Source organism: Podarcis erhardii (assembly GCF_964252035.2).
Source record: "Podarcis erhardii genome assembly, chromosome: 7".
NCBI lineage: Eukaryota > Metazoa > Chordata > Lepidosauria > Squamata > Lacertidae > Podarcis > Podarcis erhardii.
The window spans coordinates 78,563,309-78,584,897 of record NC_138511.1 but is presented as its reverse complement, the minus strand read 5'-3'; the positions used below and the strand labels follow the sequence as shown (position 1 = coordinate 78,584,897).

General features: G+C 44.2%; 4 protein-coding genes and 1 long non-coding RNA gene across 9 annotated transcripts in view; 2 read left to right on the top strand and 3 right to left on the bottom strand.

Annotated features, from left to right (window-relative positions):
• The window catches only part of LOC309345992 (ly6/PLAUR domain-containing protein 5-like), a 66,221-nt gene that overhangs the window by 16,033 nt on the left and 28,599 nt on the right, over window positions 1-21,589 (bottom strand). The window lies entirely within an intron of this gene.
• The window catches only part of LOC309346189, a 55,098-nt gene that overhangs the window by 33,266 nt on the left and 243 nt on the right, over window positions 1-21,589 (top strand). The gene's annotated exons all lie outside the window — the stretch shown is intronic.
• Window positions 54-12,033, bottom strand: LOC309345947 (uncharacterized protein). 2 transcript variants are annotated; one of them, XM_081869463.1, is made up of 5 exons: window positions 11,574-12,033; window positions 6,118-6,273; window positions 5,187-5,372; window positions 3,876-4,007; window positions 54-1,866 (listed from the first exon to the last, which is right to left on the bottom strand). In XM_081869463.1, exons 1-5 carry the CDS (start codon window positions 11,650-11,652, stop codon window positions 1,496-1,498), a joined length of 924 nt encoding a protein of 307 aa, XP_081725589.1. In that variant the 5' UTR covers window positions 11,653-12,033; the 3' UTR covers window positions 54-1,495. The 2 variants fall into 2 exon arrangements, with proteins under 2 accessions (XP_081725589.1, XP_081725590.1); XM_081869464.1 differs by lacking the exon at window positions 11,574-12,033 and adding an exon at window positions 11,060-11,197.
• LOC309345929 (ly6/PLAUR domain-containing protein 5-like) overlaps window positions 13,855-21,589 on the bottom strand; it is an 18,754-nt gene continuing 11,019 nt past the window's right edge. For 2 of the 3 annotated variants that reach the window (XM_081869424.1, XM_081869426.1), the window contains exon 6: window positions 13,855-15,186. The gene's annotated coding sequence lies outside the window, so the exon portion shown is untranslated. The remainder of the gene's footprint in view (window positions 15,187-21,589) is intronic. The other variant, XM_081869425.1, reaches the window with a different exon arrangement.
• Window positions 18,019-20,982, top strand: LOC309347516 (uncharacterized protein). Its single transcript, XM_081872168.1, has 2 exons — window positions 18,019-18,064; window positions 18,520-20,982. Exon 2 carries the CDS (start codon window positions 18,526-18,528, stop codon window positions 20,950-20,952), a length of 2,427 nt encoding a protein of 808 aa, XP_081728294.1. The 5' UTR covers window positions 18,019-18,064; window positions 18,520-18,525; the 3' UTR covers window positions 20,953-20,982.

Sequence of the window (21,589 nt, the reverse complement as noted above, 5' to 3'; positions counted from 1 at the left end):
TGAAGTTAATGGGCATGGCTAACTTGGGTCCATTGATTTCAGTGGCTCAGATCTGCTGATGAATGAATGAAATCTTTATTGGAAAAATCTATAAGCCATCACAATTGGTCACGATGCGTAGAATACAAATAATTGATTTAAAACTGAACAACAACAACAATAGCAAAGCATACATACAAAAATGCAAAAATTACACCTGCATACGTTAAGCACTCCACTTCTCACATTCCCCTTATGATACCTGTCTTGGTGCCTAGCTCTCAACTTACTTGCAGCCAAGGCAAATTTTGCAACCAGTGCAGTAGTAAATATGTTATTGCCAGCCAGCAAAATAGAGATTCACTCAAGGGGAGTTCAGTTAGAAAGAGAGCAAAGGATGCAATTGAGGATTTCTTGTCTAGGGGATGCTTATAAAGGGCATCGTAACAAATAGTGTTGAATGTCCTCCATGTCTCACGACTCACAGATGCAGAGCCTTTGGTACACAGGGTATCCCCATTAGATATGTAGAGGGCGTACAATGAAGCATGAGATTAATAAAGTACTCCTCCAGCCCAAAAGATGTTTTATATATTGGATACCATGATGAGTATGCTATCTGGGAAAGTGAATGAAGGTCCCTCTATTTAGAGTCTGAATAAATTTTTTCTTTGATGCATTGTTTGACTCTGTTAGAGGCAAGATTTGGTAGGGATTCCACATTAAACCCATAATAATGGAGAATCTTACTGACTGAGTTTGCCCAAGCACTTTGGGGCATAGATTGCAATTGCTCTAAGAAGCATTTTTTAGGGAGCCTAGAATTACTCATGCTAGCCAACTTCAGCCAGTACTACATGCTACATGTACACTGGTTTGTCAGGAGATTAGCCCTGGTTCAGCTCTTAAAAAGGGGGCGGATGTGCCTTTGGGGCAATCAACAGAGACTTCAGGAAAGAGTTCTGCACCACTTCTAACGGGCGGCCATTACTATATCCCCAAATCTGTGCACCATACAATAATTGTGGCACAATCTTCTTTTGAAATACCTCAACTGTGGGGGCAACTATACCCCCCCCCCGAACTCTGGAAAACCATAATGAAGAGTGAGAGGATTTCAATTTAGCTGCGAGTAGGTGTGGCTTCCAGGACAGTTTTGAATTAAAACCCAAGCCAAGGTACTTATAATAGCATTGTTGTTCAATAGGTTTATTGCCTGAGTAGAACTGAGTTGGGTATAGCCCTTAGTATGTTGCCATCATAGCCCAAATAGGTGGGGTCCTGGGAAGCAAATAAATTGCTTGGTTTTGGGAGGGCGAATTAGACCCCAAGGCGGTGGCCATCCAAAATAAAATTTTATTATATATATATGAGCCATACATGCAATTGGTTGGGATTGATCACTGTCTTGGAGCGCTAATTCCCCTCCCTTCTTCCTTCCTCTGTGCTCCACAACACAGCCCTTCCAAACCCAAATGCAGGTTCCAGCAGTTCAGGTGCTCCCAAACCCCCTTCCTCACCCCCATATCCCGAAGATGGTGGCTCCTAGGGCTGCCAGGAGAGGGCAAAGTTGAAGGCTGAGCCCTTGGAAACCTGACTGCAGGGGGGCTAGCCATTCTGTACGTACAAGCTTATCACCCTCATCCTCATCCTGATCATAAAAGAGGTTTGGGTTGGCGATGTTCCTCACATCATAAGCTATTTTGACAGGAGCTGTTGGGTTGATTCCCTTGTTCGGAATGTCACCCTCCTCCTTGTTGCAATTGCTGCCTGAACAACAAGACCCTGACTCGCTGGTGATATTTATAGGGCCGAAGAATTGGCTCTCAGACACATCGCAGGCTGGGCGCTGGCAGGTCCTGAAGATCATGGACACGAAAAGAGGTCCTGTTGTGGGAAGGGAAGAGAAGACAAGAAAGGCACAAAATGTTAGGCAGAATACAGTGGGACACCACAGGGAATCGTGAAGAGCATGGTGCCCGAGGGGTAGCCCACACCCATGAGTATAGTGTGACCAAGGCTCAAACAATGCGCCTAACTTTTTATTAGGTGGCAGGTCCCTCTACATCTTTGAAAAAGCGGCCTGCTTTGCCTTAGAGTGGCAATTGTGAGGTGAAAATCTGTGGGAGTAAGTTCTTCAGAGGAGCAAACTCTGAACTGACATAATGTTCGGTTTTAATTATTTAAATTTTAATTATTTTTAAATTAAATTAATTATTAAATATTTATTCTAACTGTGCAATATATTTTATTCTCTTTTATGTCTTTTATCTTTTGTATTAGTTTTGGCCACAAACATAAATCATATTTGCACATAAGTTGTTTATTTTAAAGTTATTGTGGCTTTTTCTTTTACATTGGATCAGATTGTTCTTATTAATGATTGATGTTTCATTATGTTTTTATATGTCCTGGAAGCTTCCCAGAATGGCTGAGGCAACACAACCAAATGGGTGGGGTATAAATAATAAAATTGTTGCTGTTGTTGTAGTTACATGAAAAGGAATACATCTATGTCATTTCCATCAACGGGCCTCAGGCACATCTGAACAGGGGTGAGATACATTTATTTCATTTATAAGCAGCTTGTCACACCCTAGTTTTCAGTGTGCCTATATTCTCAGAGTAGGTTGCAGGTGATTTTTTTTTTTAATTATTATTATTATTATTATTATTATTATTACTACTACTATTAGGCACCATTAAGATGTCACATCATCAAAACACCCCCTGCAATCAGTGGATCAACCCCAAGGGGAATAAATCAGCAGACAATTGCTAAATAGAGAGAGTACCACAGTGAAGTTGTAAATCAGTCTACACCAATTTGGTGCCATTCATATGTCATGGACTCAAACTGCCATCAGCCCCAGCCAACTTATAGAAGGCACCAGGGCTGGCAAAGGCTTCTGTAAAGAAATCAGTCTTCAAGTGAGAAGAAGGCAGAAGAGTTTGCATTCTGCACCTGCTATCAGCCACCTGCGACCAAGTGCCAGGATGGCACCTGACATCAACAACTGGAGGACGTACATGCCTGAGGATCATCAGATCTCAACTGTTTCCACACACTAATACCACATCCTGTAGAGTTCTGCCCGTTATATTTTATCTGCACAATCAGAATGAATTTCAGGAAGCAAAAAGCTTTTCCAGTGTAGCCTGAACAGAAGCAGTGAACAATGTTATAGCTAATTGTTGTCACTTGTCTTCCCCGCCCCACTGCCCTGCTCACAACTGTGAAGAATATTCTTACGTTACAAATGGCCTGTGTCACCATTAAGAAAAAGTGATAGGAATAGGCCAAGATATATGTGGACTGTCCCTGGATCTAGCCAGATGTTTAACTGAGAATCAATCACAGTCAGTCCATGATTTGAAGACCAAGACTTTAGAGCCATCTTGCCCCCAAATGGAAACTGGACATTCCGTTTTTGCGACTGTCACCTTGGTTTAAGGAGCCATTTGGCACCTTGATTATATATCTGAGTTTCTAACACGTGGGCAGGTGAAATTGTTTTGACTTTGTGCCTAAAATTTAGGTGCATTCCATAACCAAATTACCATCATGGAGAAGGAAGGCCTTGTTTCTGGTCACCAACCATCACTTCTTTGAATTAAAGCACAAACACACCCTTTAAATAATGTATTTAGAAGAGAAAGAGGGCATGGGTATGGTAAAATTAGAGGATGTCAGGAGTGGAACAATTTCAGGCTCCCTCTCCACTTTCTCCCATAATTTGAGCATTGCACCCACCTAATCTCCAAAGGAAAAGACACCTTCATAGGTTGGGATGTGGAACAGTTAATTGCAAGGCATGCTTCCCGACAAGTCCAGCAGGGGGCAAAATGTTTTGTAGGCCAGGAACTGTGGAATAAATTTCCTAGGGAGAACTCACCTACTGAAATGCTCTTGGTGCCATTGTAACACCGGTTGTAGCCCCTGCTGCATGTCATAGTCTGCTGAACGGTTTCACCGGGGCCCCAAGCAAATCCTGAGTAACACTGGTTGGAGCCGCTTGGTTCAGCTGCTGGAATAGGAAATCAAAATGAAGAACAAGGGGCCTGTAGAGCAACACTCACCCCATTAAGCTGCTAATGTGGGGCTGGGTGGAAAAGGGTGACTCCCTTTTATAGGATTCCCCCCCCCCCCATTATTCCATCTCTTCAATAACGATTGGGGGTGATATTTCGGTTTGCTTTGCATATCAAAGTGAACCTATTTAATTTGCGCTTTTCAAAGCAATCAGTACCTTAATTGTACTCGGGCTACAATTGTACTCAGAGCGAGAGGACATTCGATGCAAGATGTTAATAAAGAATGGATAGTATTTAAATATTATCTCAATAGTTACTGTGATAACTAAAGTCTCCTGGCAGATATTGAATGAGTCTTGTAACATAATGTAATGGTGGAGGAAAAACAGAGTTAAGAAGGAGAAAAGCAATTCTAGGAAACTGTAAAAAACAAAATCAAAATGCAAAATAGTACAATGGGTATAGTCGGAAGGTTTATTTTTTCTTAACATACTTTTTTCTACTTCTTTTTCTTTTCTTTTCTTTTTTCCCTCTTTTCAATGTTTGTAATTTGTTGTATTATTTGTGGTGTGCAATGTTTGTATTTTGTGTATTTTATGTTATATGTACAATAAAGGACTTTTAAAAGTAAAAAAAAAAAGTGCTCAGGGTAAACCCACTGAAATGAATGTGTATGAGTATAGGTCGATGTGTGAAGAAGGAGCTATCATTCGAAATTCACACTTTCCTAAATTTTCCAAGGCAGTTCTCCAACTTATAAGTGTGTGCTGACGCCCTTTCCTTTCTCCACTTGCCAAACCCACCAGACCCTTCATCAAGCCCCACACCTGAGCAAGTCCCCTCCCTTTACCCCTCACTCACCCCTCACCTAACCCCCCCAGCTCATCCCTCCCCTACAGGTCACTCCATGTTCCTATTCCCCTCACAGCTTCCGCCAAACCTTTCCCATGCTCTCACAGCTAAATCACATCCTAAAGCACACTGTTTTGTACATTTATTGAGAAGCGAGTTAGCTTTCTTTGGCACACAAGCCCAAGGGTTGGGGAAGCGGGCCATTTGTCTTAGAAATCTACAAAATTGAATTGTTCAAGCTATTGAAAACCTATTGGCCCACACAACAAGTGAAACTGTGAGTTCTCCCTTAACGGTCAGAATTCCTACTAAAAAAATACCTCCGTCCTCAGTAGGGGTCCTGGGAACTTCCCTCGTTTCTGTTTCCGCATTGCAAAGGTCATCAAAACAGTAGCTCTTGTTGAACTGGATGGCAAAGTGTCGGTCACCAGAGGTTATAAATTCTGTTTCATTCTTAAGGTCCTTGCTGGCGCAGCCTTTGTGGCTCACTATCAAAACTTCTTTATCTAAAACAAGGGGAGATGCATATATACAAACAATAGATTGATGCAGTGGCAGGGTTTTCCAAAGACAATTTTTGCTCTGGGTGGGGGTGATTTATACATTATTTGGTTTCTGCTATCACATTTGAAATAGACATAGTTCTCTGTGATGTCAAAACCCAGACAAACTTACAGAAGGTCGCTCTTGCAACACTACATTGTGGACAGGAATCTGTCCCTCCAGATTTAATAGAATTGTAGAGTTGGATAGGACCACAAGTGTCATCTGATCCAATGCCAAATATTGGATTCCACTCACATCATCCCCAGCCAGCATGACCAATGTTTAGGGATGGTAGGAGTTGAGATCCAACAAAATCTGGAGGGGACAGAGGTCCCCTGTCTCTGCACTAAACTCTGGCTTAGTGTTACATCTGAACTGGGTCTGTGACAACTCTTAACAATAGCTTTGGGTTTTTTTATTATTTAAAAAGAAAGCAATGGAAGAGAGGAATTTGTCCAAAAATATACAAATATAAAATAAGAGGAATCAAAGCACATTTTAAGTACCTTAATTCTGCATGCATGCAACGCTTCATTTCAGGCCCCAATTCAAGCCTGAAATGATGCTTTGCATGCATTCAGAATTAAGGTACTTAAAATATGTTTTGATCCACTAGGCATTTTAGGGGTTGCAAGTAATTGCATGCTTTTCCTCTGTCAAAAATCTTGCAGCCACACAGGATCCATCTGGCGGAGCAGCACTTACCTATAGTTAATGTAAGTTGTGCATCTGTGCAAACGTTCTGAGCACTGGAGCAGTTGATAATGCCACCCACTGCGGAGACATACACTGTGGTGTTGCCCTTGTGCGGAGTGAAATGATTCACGGTGTTGGAGCTATGACAGCTCAAGGCAGAAATTCCTGAAAAGAAGTGTGGGGAGAAAGGGTATGAGATCCTGGAAAGGCTATCAGCAATGTCATCCTGCCTTGAAATCACCAGAGACTAGAAATTGGTTTCCCCCTTTTAACATGAAAGCAGAAGTTCTTAGAAAGCAAAAATTTGCGCCAAGTGCCTGTTCTGAACCGCAGGCCCAAAGGAGGGGCCTGAGTGAGTGCTTTGATGAGTAGATACCAAAGAAGGATGAAGAAAAAAAAGCCAGAATGGCCAGTCCTAGAACTTTATGAAAGAAAGATGTAAGCTCACAGCACAGTGTGCAGAGCCTCACTGCCTTCACAGATGCAGGACGGACTCTGCAACAGTAAAATGTTGACATGACTAGTCCACACCCAAGCAATGGATACACAGAGCAGCATGCATCAGTTTTCTCCAAATGTCCCATCACACCAGGCCAGCGAGGCCATAGGTGGCAACTATTGAAAGCTTCTCCTGTCTCAGTGCATGATGGTGTTTCAAAGCTCAGTGGCAGCTGGTGCAATGCCAAAATTTGGCACCTCCCTGCCAACTGCCTTTGCTTGGACTTCATTCAACACCTTGAAATATACTAGAATACCTCCTTGTCCATGTACTGGCATCTGCGTGCAGATGTAGCAATCATGTGAGTCAGTGTTTGCTGCTGAACGATACATCCAATTGCAGCAGAAACCTTTGCTGTCTCCTTCACGACAGCCAAACTCCCCAAGCTCCCAGTCCACATGTGGTATTGGAACATCCTGGCACAATGGAGACAAGCCAGCTTAGGAGTTCCAGGACCACGCACAGTAGGATAACAATGACCACCACTCAGGGACTGCCTGCTAATGGGCAAACAAATATTGGTTAGGCTCAACCCAAGGCACATCCTCTGCCAGCACCAGCACTGCACTAGTAGCTGTCCCAGCCATGCTCAGAATTTCAGTGGCCAGCAGTTGGAGTTGAGCCCACTTTCCCCAGCCTGATAGGGCAATGTCTGCAGAGCTTGCAGGACCAGTTTTGTTGTTGTTTAGTCATTTAGTCGTGTCCGACTCTTCATGACCCCATGGACCAGAGCACACCAGGCACTCCTGTCTTCCACTGCCTCCCGCAGTTTGGTCAAACTGATGTTGGTAGCTTCGAGAATACTGTCCAACCATCTCGTCCTCTGTCGTCCCCTTCTCCTTGTGCCCTCAATCTTTCTCAACATCCGGCTCTTTTCCAGGGATCAGTTTTACTTTTCCTCAATAGTTGGGGTCTATCATGCCCCCGAGCAGTTGCACTACGTCCAGGGCCCATATAATCAATTGTACACCAGGGTGCATTTTCCACACTCGAATAATAATAATAATAATAATAATAATATACCCCATCCATCAGATTGTGATTCCCAACAAAATATAATAATAATAATAAAGCGATAAAACATTAAAAACTTCCCTAAACAGGGCTGCCTTCAGATGTCTTCTAAAAGTCAGATAGTTGTTTATTTCCTTGACATCTAGTGGGAGGGTGTTCCACAGGGTGGGTGCCCCTACCGAGAAAGCCCTCTGCCTGGTTCCCTGCAAAATCACTTCTCACAGTGAGGGAATTGCCGGAATGCCATTGGAGCTGGACCTCAGTGTCTGGGCTGAATGATAGGGGTGGAGATGCTCCTTCAGGTATACTGGGCTGAGGCCATTTAATATACAGGAACTGGAAAAGACTTTTGCTCTTCCACGGGGGACCCCCTCCCAGTTTGCCAATTGTTCATCAGCCATACCGCATGGGGGCCCACTCCTTCAGGGATTTGGGTGACCCAGGCAGAATTCGGAATTGCTGTTCCAATAATATGCTCATGCATTCTGCAGCTCTAAAGCATGATACACAGTTGCTCTCCAAGAGGTGGGTACTGGGTTTCAGTTCCTTTGAGGAGCTGTTGCTGAAACACACCCAGCCCACTGCTCATTCTGCCCTCAGCGAGAGCCTGCAAATGGGTAGCTTGTAAAACAAGGGCTTTTGCTTCCAGCAAGTTTCACAAGCTGCTACAATTCTTTCACTTTGTTGCCAGAAAAATGCCCATTGCAACCTGTCCTTTCTTTTCTCTATGCATCTGTTGGGTGCCACCCTATGCCCTACTATATGTCCCCTGGGACACACATAGAATAAGTGCACCCTTATTTCACCTCCATGGTCCTTGACCTTTGCCCAACCGCTTGGCACTGCAGGTGGTCTTGCATATCCTTAACACACCAATCCAGAAAAGTTAAATCATCAGAGTCAAGCATGGCATACAATAAGGAAACTCAGCTGACCTTGGGGCAGGGCTTGGAACATCCCTAGAAAAAGCGAATAGGTTTTGGGACTCATGAGCAAGGTGAATATACTAAAAAAGAAAGCACTACCTAATTCATCTACAATTTGGGAAATTTTACAGTGCCCCCTGCCCCAAGTGTGGTTGCTTGGTTGCTACAACTTTAAAAACAAAACTTGAAATGTTTGTAATTTTTTTCTGTATTTCTGTAATTGCTTATTCACGTGTTAAGAGTTCTTGGCTTTTAATTACTGTTTTACTAAAAGCTTAGAAGTATGATTTGGGTCAAAATAATGAGAATCAATTTGAACCAAAATAAAAAATAAAATAAAAATGAGTGGAGGCAGAACGCTCCATAGGAGCACGCTTCACAGTTCCTAGTCCTGTTTTTACTGCACTTGCTTAGAGGCAGGATACAGAATCTTAACTGACAGCTGTCACTCAGCGGAAAGAGCTGAGACACCCCCTCCCCACTTGTCCCTCTTCAGCAGGGAGGGGAGCAGAAGGCTCAGGTCTTCTTCATTTCCTGTTTCTCCCTGGGTAGGTTTTCCCACAATTTAAAAAACACTACATCAGGCTGCTTAGCATTGCCTCTCTACTGAGTGCCAGCATGAAGCAAGTCAAACCACAAATCACTTTCCGGGAAAGCTCCTGGGGGACATGACTCCGCCTTCTCTTTACTTGATGCTGCCCAGACCTTCTCCTCCTTGCAGACAGGGCTAAACTGATGTCATAAAGACACTCCCCCCATCAGCAGTCCCAAAACAGACAGAGGACCCTGCCACTGGGGCGGGGCTGCTCATAAAAGATTAGTATGCATCAAAGCAGAAAAACAGATTTCAGCACAGACAGGAACAGCCAGCCTACCACGACCACAGTTTCCCTTCTCCCATAAACTTCAGTTGTCAAACTTAGTCCCTCGAGAGCAGTGGTTATGGCTGCTGGATCTGGCACGACAACGGACCAGTCCAATGCCTTCACCTTAGGCAACCGCTGAATCCCAGTCCAGCCCATCCCATCCTTATTTTGGCATTCTGCCAACTATGTCAATTGTCCTGAACCGCAAGCTCAGAGGAAGGCCTGAGCAATTGGTGTGACGCAGGGATACCAAAGAAGGATGCGCCAAACAATAGAATGACCAGTCCTAGAGCTTTACTAAAGAAACTGATAATACAACATGCAGAGTCTCACTGCCTTTACAGATGTGGGACGGATAGTGCAACTGTGAGAGGTCGTCATGACACCCAAGCGTTCAGCCCGGACACTGAGATCCAGTGCTGAGGGCCTTCTGGCGATTCCGTCATTGCGATAATGAAGGTACAGGGAACCAGACAGAGGGCCTTCTTGGTAGTGGCGTCCACCCTGTGGAACACTCTCCCATCAGATGTCAAGGAAATATGCAGCTATCCTATTTTTAAAAGACATCTGAAGGAAGCCCTGTAGTTTTTAATATTTAAAGCTGTATTGTTTTTAACACTCGATTGGGAGCCGCCAGAGTGGCTGAGGAAACTCATCCAGATGGGCGGGGTATGTATAAACAAACAAACAAACAAACAAACAATAAAACATTCACACAGCCTATATGCGCAAAGCAACATGGGCTAGTTTGCCTAGCACCTCCCATCAAACCTGGCTGGCAAGGCCATAGGGGGCAGCTATTGAAAGCTTCCTCTCTCTCTGGACGAGCATCCCACAGCCCACAGATAAGCACAGCATCAAAGCAAGCGAATCGGCATATATCAGAGCAAGTGAATATGAGCATATAGGAGCTCATTCTCTCAAGAATTGCCAATTATTTGGGGGGCCGACTACCAATACGGCATTTGCAGGCCTTCTGGAACATTTCTCCTTTGGTGGTTCAACACAATGCCACACCCATTAACATGGATGTGCCTCACGAGCACAGAGTACACACAAAGCACTCTGCTTTCTCAGTTAATGATCAGTTACAGCTCTTTTCTTCTTTACAGAGCTGAACATCAAAACATAATGTCATCATGGCACTTCCAGATGGGCTAGTTGTCTCAGTGTCTGGCTGTTAACCTGAACTTCCTAGTGCATTAATCCTGTCATTTTTCTAACCATGCAAAACGTCTCCTTAGTGCTCCATAAACTGATTTTATTTTGCCCACTCCCCTGCACTTTTCATGCATCATACTTCAATGTGAGAACACAGGAACTAGGAACATAAGAACAACCTGCTGCATCAGGCCAATGGCCCACCTAGTCCAGCATCTTGCTCTCACATTGGCCAACCAGATGCCGTTAAGATACCCAAAAGCTCTTCATCTTCCTTCCTGTGGTTTCACTAGCTTCACTGCTTCCAACCATCAAGGGAGAGCATAGCCATCATGGCTAGTAACCACTGAATCTTAGAATCATGAAATTGTTGAGCTGGAAGAGACCATGGGGGTCATCAAGTCCAACCCCCTGCAATGCAGGAATCTTTCACCCAACATGGGGCTTGAACCCACAACCCTAACATTAAGAGTCTCATGCTCTACCAGCTAAGCTGTCCAAGCTCTTGAGAAGAACAAGAGAAGTCAAGCTGAAAGGCAGGTGGGTGGACATCCCTGTCTCCTGTAGTTTAACTTTGAACTGTGTGAAGAAGGTCTTTTATCTGTCCGGAATCTGCCAACTTTCAGTCTCGCTGGGTGTCCACGATTTTTAGTGCTTTGAGACACACACACACACACACAGAGAGAGAGAGAGAGAGAGAGAGAGAGAGAGAGAGAGAGAGATGGTTCTCTACCCACTTTCTCCATGCCACACACAATTCTTGAGCTTCTATCCTGTGAACACTTTCTCATATTTTCTCTAAACTAAAAAGTCCCTAGTGCTGCAAATTTTCCTCATAGGAGAGTCATTCCACCCCCTTGAACACTTTTGGTCGTCCCTTTCTGAAATGCTTCTATTTACCGTGGAATTCCTTCTTGTTTCTCCATGCAAATCTAGTTGGTGCCCACCCAACCACCCAGGTCTGCAACTCGAGGACATTCCAATAGCAATAACTGGTACCTGAAATAAGAAAGGTCATCGCCAGCAGTCCCTGCAGCACAACTATTGCAGCTCTCCATCTCAATGCGACACCCTCCATGGTCTGAAGCCGAGAGGCCCTCCAAGCCAAAGAACCAATTTCCTGATGAGTCGTGGAGGAAAAGGAAAAGCAGTCTATGATCTGAGAGAGTTGGGCTGTTTGGCTTTATTGCGCACAAATGTGCTGGGTAGACATTGACAGGAGAAACTTACTGAGGAGACAGGAGCCGTTCTGGTGAGGACAGGATTACGCAAAAAGTAAGAAGGTTGTGCAACAGGGGCGGACCCATATTTTCATATTTATATGGAGTCCCATGTGAGCCCCTGAGTGATAGCCAACCAGTTGCGATGGTGCAAAAAGAGACTAGCCTCTCTTGCTCTCCTTGCCCTCTTCTCCCATCCTATCTTCCTCTCCTTTTTCTTCATCTGATGTTCTCTCCATGGCAGAAAGAAATCAAGAATCACAAAAACAGTCGGGCAGACCTCTAGGGATTCCCACCCTCCTTTCCCTCCCTCCTTTCCCCTTTCTATCTATTTTTCTCAAGCAGAAAGACAAATTCGAAGTGGGGGAAGGGGACTGCCCAAAACAGCTTGCTGCTACCACTTCTGTCTCATCTCCCTGGCTCAGTGCCCTGTGCTGGGGAACTGCCCACCCTGGCCTAATCCAGCTTTGACAACGGACTTCAGCCAACAGACCAGGAAAACAAGAGTTGTTAGAGGCGAAACATTTCTGCCCAGAAAAGTCAAGAAAATGAGCATGCACACAAGTGATGTTTAGCCATAACGTTGTGTTGGTTGAGGATCAATAAACTTTGTTGGAATCCTTGGGATTCTTTGGGTGCATAGCTTCTGGATAGCTCAGCTGGTTAGAGTGTGGTGCTGTCAATGCCCAGGTTGCAGGTTTGATCCCCATTTGGGATAGCTGTATATTCCTGGACTAGATTATCCTCAGGGTCCCTTCCAACTGTACCATTCCACAATTCTATGAGAAAGGTAAGTGGCTTGTTCTGGGTGGGGTCCGCCCTGTCTCTGAAGGAGTAGGTACAATGAGCAATGGATACTCTGCAGTTTGAGCAGTTTTTACATGCTAATTACATGAACATAGGCCTGTAGTGCTACAGTTAAAGCATCCAGAACTCCATTGCCAAATTTAATCCAGAAATACATGCTGGACTGTTGTGATTCAGCAAGGGAGGCAGAGGTAACTACAAAGCAATTGTGGCAACAGAGACTGTGGGATGCCTATCCTGGCTGCTTTATTTACCACCATAAACAGAACGAGCCAAATGCCCTCTGGATAGAAAATGAGTATGATAACCAACTCTGGAAAGCAGCTTGTCAATATGTTTTAGGTTCTTCTTATTTTCCAGAACTGAGTTCTGTTTTGACTTTGAATAAGTGTCAACTAAGGGATTGGCTCTTCTGGATAGAATCCAGAATGGACCTACAACGAATAGGGAACACCCCCTTGGTATCCAGTCTTGAGAACAGAGCATTTTAGACCAAACTCTCACTAGTTTCCTTAAGAAATGCCTTTATTTCTTATGCCTGCATTTCCAAGTGATACCCACCACACAAACAAGCAATATTATTAGTAGTATTATTTATTGAATTTATACACCTCCCTATACCCAGAGGTCTCATGGCGGTTCACAGAAAAGATCAACATAAAAACTGCAACATATATAATCAAAATAAAAACAACATCCCAATAACCCCCCCCCCCCAAAAAAGAGCCACATTTTAAAAGGGCATAGGATGTCAATCAGAACAACCAAAGGCCTGGTTAAAAAGGAACATTTTTGCCTGGTGTAGAATGAAGGCGCCAGGCAAATTTCCCTGGGGAGAGCATTCCACAGTCAGGGAATCACTGCAGAGAAGGCTCGTTCTCGTGTTGCCACCCTCTGGACCTCTCGAGGAGCAGACACACGAAGAAGGGCCTCGGAAGATGATCTCAGGATCCTGGTGGGTTCATATGGAAAGAGGCAGTCCTTGAGGTGTTGGCACAGGTGTTGCAAGTCACTGAAGCAGCTCGCTCACCCTCCATGTCCCTTGGTCCTATGAACACCGTGAGACAGTACCCCAGCCCCTGCTCAAACGATCCTGCTAAACAACCGCGAAACACCTTCATTTGTGAGGCCTGTTTGTGAACACTTGGTTGAGAACTCCCAGTAGCAGCATATGAGCATAGATACACAGAAAATAGTAGCTCTCGCTTAGGGTTTGCCATATTTCCAAAAACTGAAATTCCAGACACAAAAGCTTCATTTATTTATTTATTTTTGAAAAATCTAAAAATAAAAATTTGGTTTTCAGCTATTTTTAATGCAATTTGCCAAAATCCAATCTCATACATGCAGATTTTCTCAGACATTCCAACGCTTTCTGCCTAGACACTGTTTACAAGGGCCAAATACCGGCTGTGTCTGGGAAATTAGAAGGGTGTGTGGCTATGAGGATCCATAGCTGTGTGACTATAACTACTGAGTGAAAACTAGAGCTGTCCCTATTTAATCATGCTGCAAATAGGGATGTTCTGTCACTTTCAGTTTTCTCCGCTCCCCATTTATCTATGATTAAATTCAGCTCTCCTTTTATTTTTAAATTCAGCCAGCCTTTTATTTCAGGGGCTGGCGATCCTAGGCCAGAGACCTCTCTATCTATTCCTTATGACTCTCCCCAAACTACAAACATCACCAGCCCTGCTTCAAATCCTCCTTGGTGGAATCTACACACATATTAAAAAATGCTGTGAAAATGCTTGTTTAAAAAAAGGTTTTGGAAAAAATACATCAAATTTTCCATAGCTCACCATCACCATCAAATTTCTTTACTGCACTTTACAACACACATTTTCTTTTGTAGCTGTATAGCTGAGCCCCTTGTCTGTTTTCGCCTGGCTGGAATGTGTCCCTGGACTGTGTTGGGTAAGTAGGAACAGCTGGGACATATGCTTCCCTCTTGGAAGCACACCCAACCTGAGAAATAAACGGCAAACTTGAGAAATAAACTTGCATTACAAAACGTCCATTGTGTAACTTGTGCAACCTGACATCTCAGCCAGATGGCCCTGTCTTAATCAAATTATGGCTTCTGATTGATGGCTTCTGGTTTGGAGCGGAAGATTCTGCAGACGTCGCTGGCAAAGGAACACTGATCTTGCACCGTGACCTAGCTGAGCGGGACAGAGTTGGGGGACCCCTCCGACTGCCCAGAACTGTATTCCTTAGAAGGCAACCTGGGGAGGGATTTATACCAGTGGTGGGCGGAGCCAGAGGCAAACAAGTAGGTGGAGCCAGGAGTGTGAACTACATTCCAGTTGTGCAAAAGTCATTCAGTCTCCACATCCCTGTACTCACACATCTCCAGCCTTCCTCCAGAAAAACAAGAGGCATTTCATAGTTCAAGTGTACATGTCATTCCTGCAAAATCACTTGAGGAGGGTGCGAGTCAAGAACAACAAGGGCTGCAACCTGAGGATAAGGAGTACAGCCTTTGGAAAGTCCTGGGGGCCACACAGAGACATTTGGTGGGCCGCATTCAGCCACTGGGCCTGAGGTGCCTCATGTCTGTAATGGAGCAATACTGGTCTTGCCTAAAATCACTGCTGAACAGGGTCTCCAAAGGTTGCTTCTATCATTGTAAACCCAACTTGGTGAGTAAACATTTTGTCCCTCTTGTGGAGTTTTATTTGCCAGGGATTTGCAATTGTTTCATCACATTTGTTCTACTTAACAACATTATATTATTCTTGTCTCTCAGTCTTGCTCCTGTTTGAAGAATATGATGTAGTTTTTATTGCATTGTGTTGAGTGAAGAGTGGTTTTTTCAAGGAAGGAAGGAAGGAAGAATTCAAGGGTCATCTTCCATGTGTTACCTTTGCTCTCTAGTTGTAGGAACATGGAATCACAGAACTGTAGAATAGATTACCATTGTAATCACACCACAATTAAAGAAAATGTTATGAAAATGAAATATCGATGGTATATAACACCAGTCAAATTAAGTAAGATGTATAAAGTGAGTAATAAATGTTGGAAATGTAAGGAGAAAGAAGGGACATTTTATCATATGTGGTGGGAATGTAAAAAAATGAAGTGCTTCTGGGAAATGATATATAATGAGATAAAGAAAATATTGAAATATACATTTGTTAAAAAACCAGAAGCATTCCTATTAGGAATTTTAGGTGGTGAGATAAAAAGGAAGGATCAGAAAATATTTTTGTATGCAGTAACAGCAGCTAGAACTCTTGTGGCCCAGAAATGGAAACAAGAAGAAATGCCCACGATTGAAGAATGGAGAACGAAATTAATGGATTATGCAGAACTGGACAGATTAACAGGGAGGATTCGCAACCGATGGGACCTAAGATTCACTGAGGACTGGAATAAATTTACAGAATATATTAAAATATTTGTGATAATGATATAACATTTCTAAGTTTCCAAGAAGTTCTGTAAGAAGGTTTGGTAGAAATATTGTTTAAATAACATGGTAAGATAAGATACAGTATACATAAGTAAAGGTAAAGGTACCCCTGCCCGTACGGGCCAGTCTTGACAGACTCTGGGGTTGTGCGCCCATCTCACTCAAGAGGCCAGGGGCCAGCGCTGTCCGGAGACACTTCCGGGTCACGTGGCCAGCGTGACAAGCTGCATCTGGCGAGCCAGAGCTGCACACGGAAACGCCGTTTACCTTCCCGCTGGTAAGCGGTCCCTATTTATCTACTTGCACCCGGAGGTGCTTTCGAACTGCTAGGTGGGCAGGCGCTGGGACCGAGCAGCGGGAGCGCACCTCGCCGCAGGGATTCGAACCGCCGACCTTTCAATCGGCAAGTCCTAGGTGCTGAGGCTTTAACCCACAGCGCCACCTGCGTCCCTACAGTATACATAGTGCAATATAAATGAAGAAAGGTGAAGATATGTAATAACTATGGAAAATTATCAGACATGTTGATGGAAGTCTAAAGAAAAAAGACGTGTGATGAATTCCAAATGTTTAATTGTGATATATATATATATATATATATGCAGGTTTTGGTGTCCTCGGGTGTCTTCCCGTGTAAAAGTTGGGGTGTCTAGGCGACGTTTCGACGAGGTCTCACTCGTCATCTTCAGGCTGGTGCTTTCGGCTTCTTGTTACTGGAACAGAGCAGAATCTCAGTGTTTGAGTTCCTATAAATACTGTAGAGGGGGTGTGGTGTATAGCCTCCAATGTTCTGGGCAGAGAGGAAGTTCCCAGGCTAGTGTGCCTTTTCTTCTTTTGTTCCTTAATTACTTGAGAGATATCTTGAGTGATTTCTTGAGTGATATCCTGAGTACCACTTAGGTGGGTCATTAGGTGTGGATTAGTTGTTAAAGTCTTTGTGTCTTGACCTCTTGAACTTTGTGAAGAGTTTTCCTGAGAAGATGGCTGTACTGTACTTAGTTGTGCTCTGGCTTGGCTTCGTGTATAGGGGCGAGCTGTGGTTTTGTGGCTTGTGTCAGCCAGATCTGTGTAGGGATTGCAGGGGGGTGCAGCATCCGGAGGTGCCACCATGGATTGGCTACTGGATGGTGTCTGTAATTCATCTGTGGAGAGGGTCTGGGTTTGGGTCTGGTGTGGTTGATTGGTGTTGGCGTTCTGTGTGCCTCTGGATCTGGTGTCAGTTTTTGTGGGGAGGGCTAATTTCCAGATGTCTGGCAAGCGGGATGTGTCGTCACGCTTGTTCATGTTGTGAGGGTGTAAACAGGACACGAAATTAATTTTGCAGATTCCAAATTGCTCTTTAACACGGAACATCACCACAAGAGAATAATCATGGAAGCCATCGAGATAGAGAAACACCCTCACAACATGAACAAGCGTGACGACACATCCCGCTTGCCAGACATCTGGAAATTAGCCCTCCCCACAAAAACTGACACCCAGACCCTCTCCACAGATGAATTACAGACACCATCCAGTAGCCAATCCATGGTGGCACCTCCGGATGCTGCACCCCCCTGCAATCCCTACACAGATCTGGCTGACACAAGCCACAAAACCACAGCTCGCCCCTATACACGAAGCCAAGCCAGAGCACAACTAAGTACAGTACAGCCATCTTCTCAGGAAAACTCTTCACAAAGTTCAAGAGGTCAAGACACAAAGACTTTAACAACTAATCCACACCTAATGACCCACCTAAGTGGTACTCAGGATATCACTCAAGAAATCACTCAAGATATCTCTCAAGTAATTAAGGAACAAAAGAAGAAAAGGCACACTAGCCTGGGAACTTCCTCTCTGCCCAGAACATTGGAGGCTATACACCACACCCCCTCTACAGTATTTATAGGAACTCAAACACTGAGATCCTGCTCTGTTCCAGTAACAAGAAGCCGAAAGCACCAGCCTGAAGATGACGAGTGAGACCTCGTCGAAACGTCGCCTAGACACCCCAACTTTTACACGGGAAGACACCCGAGGACACCAAAACCTGCATTCCTGTACCCGTGAAAATCTACGAAAGCAAATATCTTACCTCTACGGGGAGGAAACCTTCCAGCTGACAAGAACCTACGAGAAACTAGAAGTCCGAAGAGCCACCATCTTATGTGATCTCTTGTTCCTACGCAACTGCCGAGACAACAACTTAATTCCCACATGCTTCCAACTTAAATTCCATTCTAAAACCCCAGCCACCGAAAGGATCCTGAAACGAACTGAACTATCCCTAATCAGAAACGAACTACACAAGAAAAGATACCTACTAGACCAAACCAACAAAGATCTACTCACTCTTCACCTCAAACTCTGTAACAAAATCCACCCTGCACTCTGGGACAAATGCAAACAACTAGCCGTCTGGAGAGCTGAAACGGAGACCTCACATAAGACAGACACACACACCAACAAACTCCACAAACTAGAGAAACGCCAGAAGCCCAGCCACCCTCCACAGCAACCCATGAAACAAACAGTACATAACATATCAGACAGGATCCTCACCACAACTGAAACCAAAGTACTCTCCAAAGGTTTCAACTTTGCAGTCGCCCCGAGACGCATCCCCACGGAAAACATCATATGCGGAGTCGAAGCTAGCCTAACCAAAATCAACCCAGATGAAGCCAATAAAATCAGACTTGAAGTCACCAACATCCTCTGCTCCAGCAAACCACCCAGAAGCAATTTACACAAAGAAGAACAGAAAGCACTCACCAACCTGAGGAAAGACAACAACATAATCATTCTCCCAGCAGACAAAGGTAATGCCACAGTGGTGATGAACACATCGGACTACCAAGCAAAACTATCAAATCTACTCCAAGATCCTGCCTACAAACCTATAAAAACAGATCCCACCACCTACCTGGAAAAAACCACCAAATCCAAAATAAAAGCCTCTCCTATCAGTGAAGAAATCCAGCTAAGAATCATCCCCAGAGAAAAATCATCCAGATGCCCCAAACTCTACGGCCTCCCCAAGATACACAAAGAAGGAACACCACTCAGACCAATAGTCAGCTCCATAGGCTCACCTCTACAAAATCTCGCTAAATTTCTCGCCAAGCAACTTCAGCCCTATGCAGAATCCATCTCTTCACACGTACCAAACTCCTTCCAGTTCATAGAAACAATAAAGAAGCAAAACCTACATCCTAATGACCTACTTGTGAGCTTCGATGTTATATCTCTCTTCACACAAGTGCCCATTAATGAAGCCTTGACAGCTATTCAAAACAAATACAATCCCCCCGAATACATCTTGGACCTGACCAACCACTGCCTAACCAACACGTACTTCATCCACAATGGACAAAGATACAAACAGATAGAAGGAGCACCTATGGGATCACCCCTCTCACCGGTCATCGCAAACCTGTACATGGAACACTTTGAAACCAATGCTTTAGACAAGTCAGAACACAAACCCAAACTTTGGCTCAGATATGTTGACGACACCTTTGTAATTTGGCCACACGGGAAGGAAAAACTGGATAGCTTCCTCACACATCTCAACAACTTACACCCCAAAATACAATTCACTATGGAAATAGAAGCCAACAACCAACTTCCCTTCCTTGACGTCCTAATCTACAAAAAACCTGATGGCTCCCTAGGACACACTATCTACCGGAAAAAAACACACACCAACCGCTACTTACATGCACAATCACACCACCACCCTGCACAAATAAACTCCGTAGCCAAGACTCTCATCTCCAGAACCAAACGCCTGGCTGACAAAGACCACTTGACAACTGAGTTACAGAATCTCTCAAACGTGTTAATTGCCAATGGATACCAGCAAAACAGGATTACGAAGCTAATCCAAAAGGAAACACCCCCCAAAAACCAAGACACAGAAGAAAACAATGGCATGGCCCTCCTTCCTTATATCAAGGGCACTACAGATAAAATTAGCAAAATCCTCCATAAACACAATATCAAAACAGCCTTTTGCACCAACCAAAAAATAGCCAATATCCTCAGAAACCCCAAGGATAAAATCCAGTTGGAAAACCAAGGGATCTATGAAATACCCTGCAAAGTCTGCCCAGCCACGTACATTGGACAAACAAACAGACGAATAAATGCACGTATCGCAGAACACAAGAATGCCGTCAAAAAAGAAGAAAAAACTTCCTCTCTTTTCCAACACATGAAAGAAACAGGACACGAAATTAATTTTGCAGATTCCAAATTGCTCTTTAACACGGAACATCACCACAAGAGAATAATCATGGAAGCCATCGAGATAGAGAAACACCCTCACAACATGAACAAGCGTGACGACACATCCCGCTTGCCAGACATCTGGAAATTAGCCCTCCCCACAAAAACTGACACCAGATCCAGAGGCACACAGAACGCCAACACCAATCAACCACACCAGACCCAAACCCAGACCCTCTCCACAGATGAATTACAGACACCATCCAGTAGCCAATCCATGGTGGCACCTCCGGATGCTGCACCCCCCTGCAATCCCTACACAGATCTGGCTGACACAAGCCACAAAACCACAGCTCGCCCCTATACACGAAGCCAAGCCAGAGCACAACTAAGTACAGTACAGCCATCTTCTCAGGAAAACTCTTCACAAAGTTCAAGAGGTCAAGACACAAAGACTTTAACAACTAATCCACACCTAATGACCCACCTAAGTGGTACTCAGGATATCACTCAAGAAATCACTCAAGATATCTCTCAAGTAACTAAGGAACAAAAGAAGAAAAGGCACACTAGCCTGGGAACTTCCTCTCTGCCCAGAACATTGGAGGCTATACACCACACCCCCTCTACAGTATTTATAGGAACTCAAACACTGAGATCCTGCTCTGTTCCAGTAACAAGAAGCCGAAAGCACCAGCCTGAAGATGACGAGTGAGACCTCGTCGAAACGTCGCCTAGACACCCCAACTTTTACACGGGAAGACACACGAGGACACCAAAACCTGCATTCCTGTACCCGTGAAAATCTACGAAAGCAATATATATATATATATATATATATATATATATATATATATATATATATATATATATATGAATGAAAGGATTACCATTCTTGATATTGTCACAAAAGTTGTCCCCCTCTATTTGCCAAGCGGTGGCAAGAGCCCATGGGGTTCCAAGCACTGACTCAGAGTCTGTGTTCCTTTGGAGAATTGAGACACGGTAGAGACTGTTGTAGCTTTAAGAAATATGTTTAATTCACATCTTTACACCTTAAGTCTGCATGGAGGAAGTCCACATCTTACAGAAAAGTCCTTTCCAGAGGAAGTCCAAGGCATCTCTCTTCGCCAGCCTTGAGCCAGCCTGCCCAAGATGGATGCCAGTCCTTCTTCCTTCTTCTTATTCCCAGCAGAATTTGCTCAAAACTCTATTTTCCTGTCACCTCACACCTGGTTCCCCTGGCAACCTTCCAAACCCCCAGTCTTTGTTCACACCTCAGGGCAGGGGGGAAAGACGGTTCTCTTGCATTGCCAATGGCCCTCTAGAGCCCCCTATTGTTCCTTAATGGC

Coding starts and splice junctions, on each gene's coding strand:
- LOC309347516 (XM_081872168.1), top strand. CDS start 18,526: ATGAAACAAACAGTACATAACATATCAGACAGGATCCTCACCACAACT.
- LOC309345947 (XM_081869463.1), bottom strand. CDS start 11,652: ATGGAGGGTGTCGCATTGAGATGGAGAGCTGCAATAGTTGTGCTGCAG. Junction 6,274..11,573: donor GATGACCTTTCTTATTTCAG/GTACCAGTTATT, acceptor ACTTCTTTTCAG/GAATTTCTGCCTTGAGCTGT. Junction 1,867..3,875: donor CACCAAGAGCATTTCAGTAG/GTGAGTTCTCCC, acceptor TTCCCACAACAG/GACCTCTTTTCGTGTCCATG.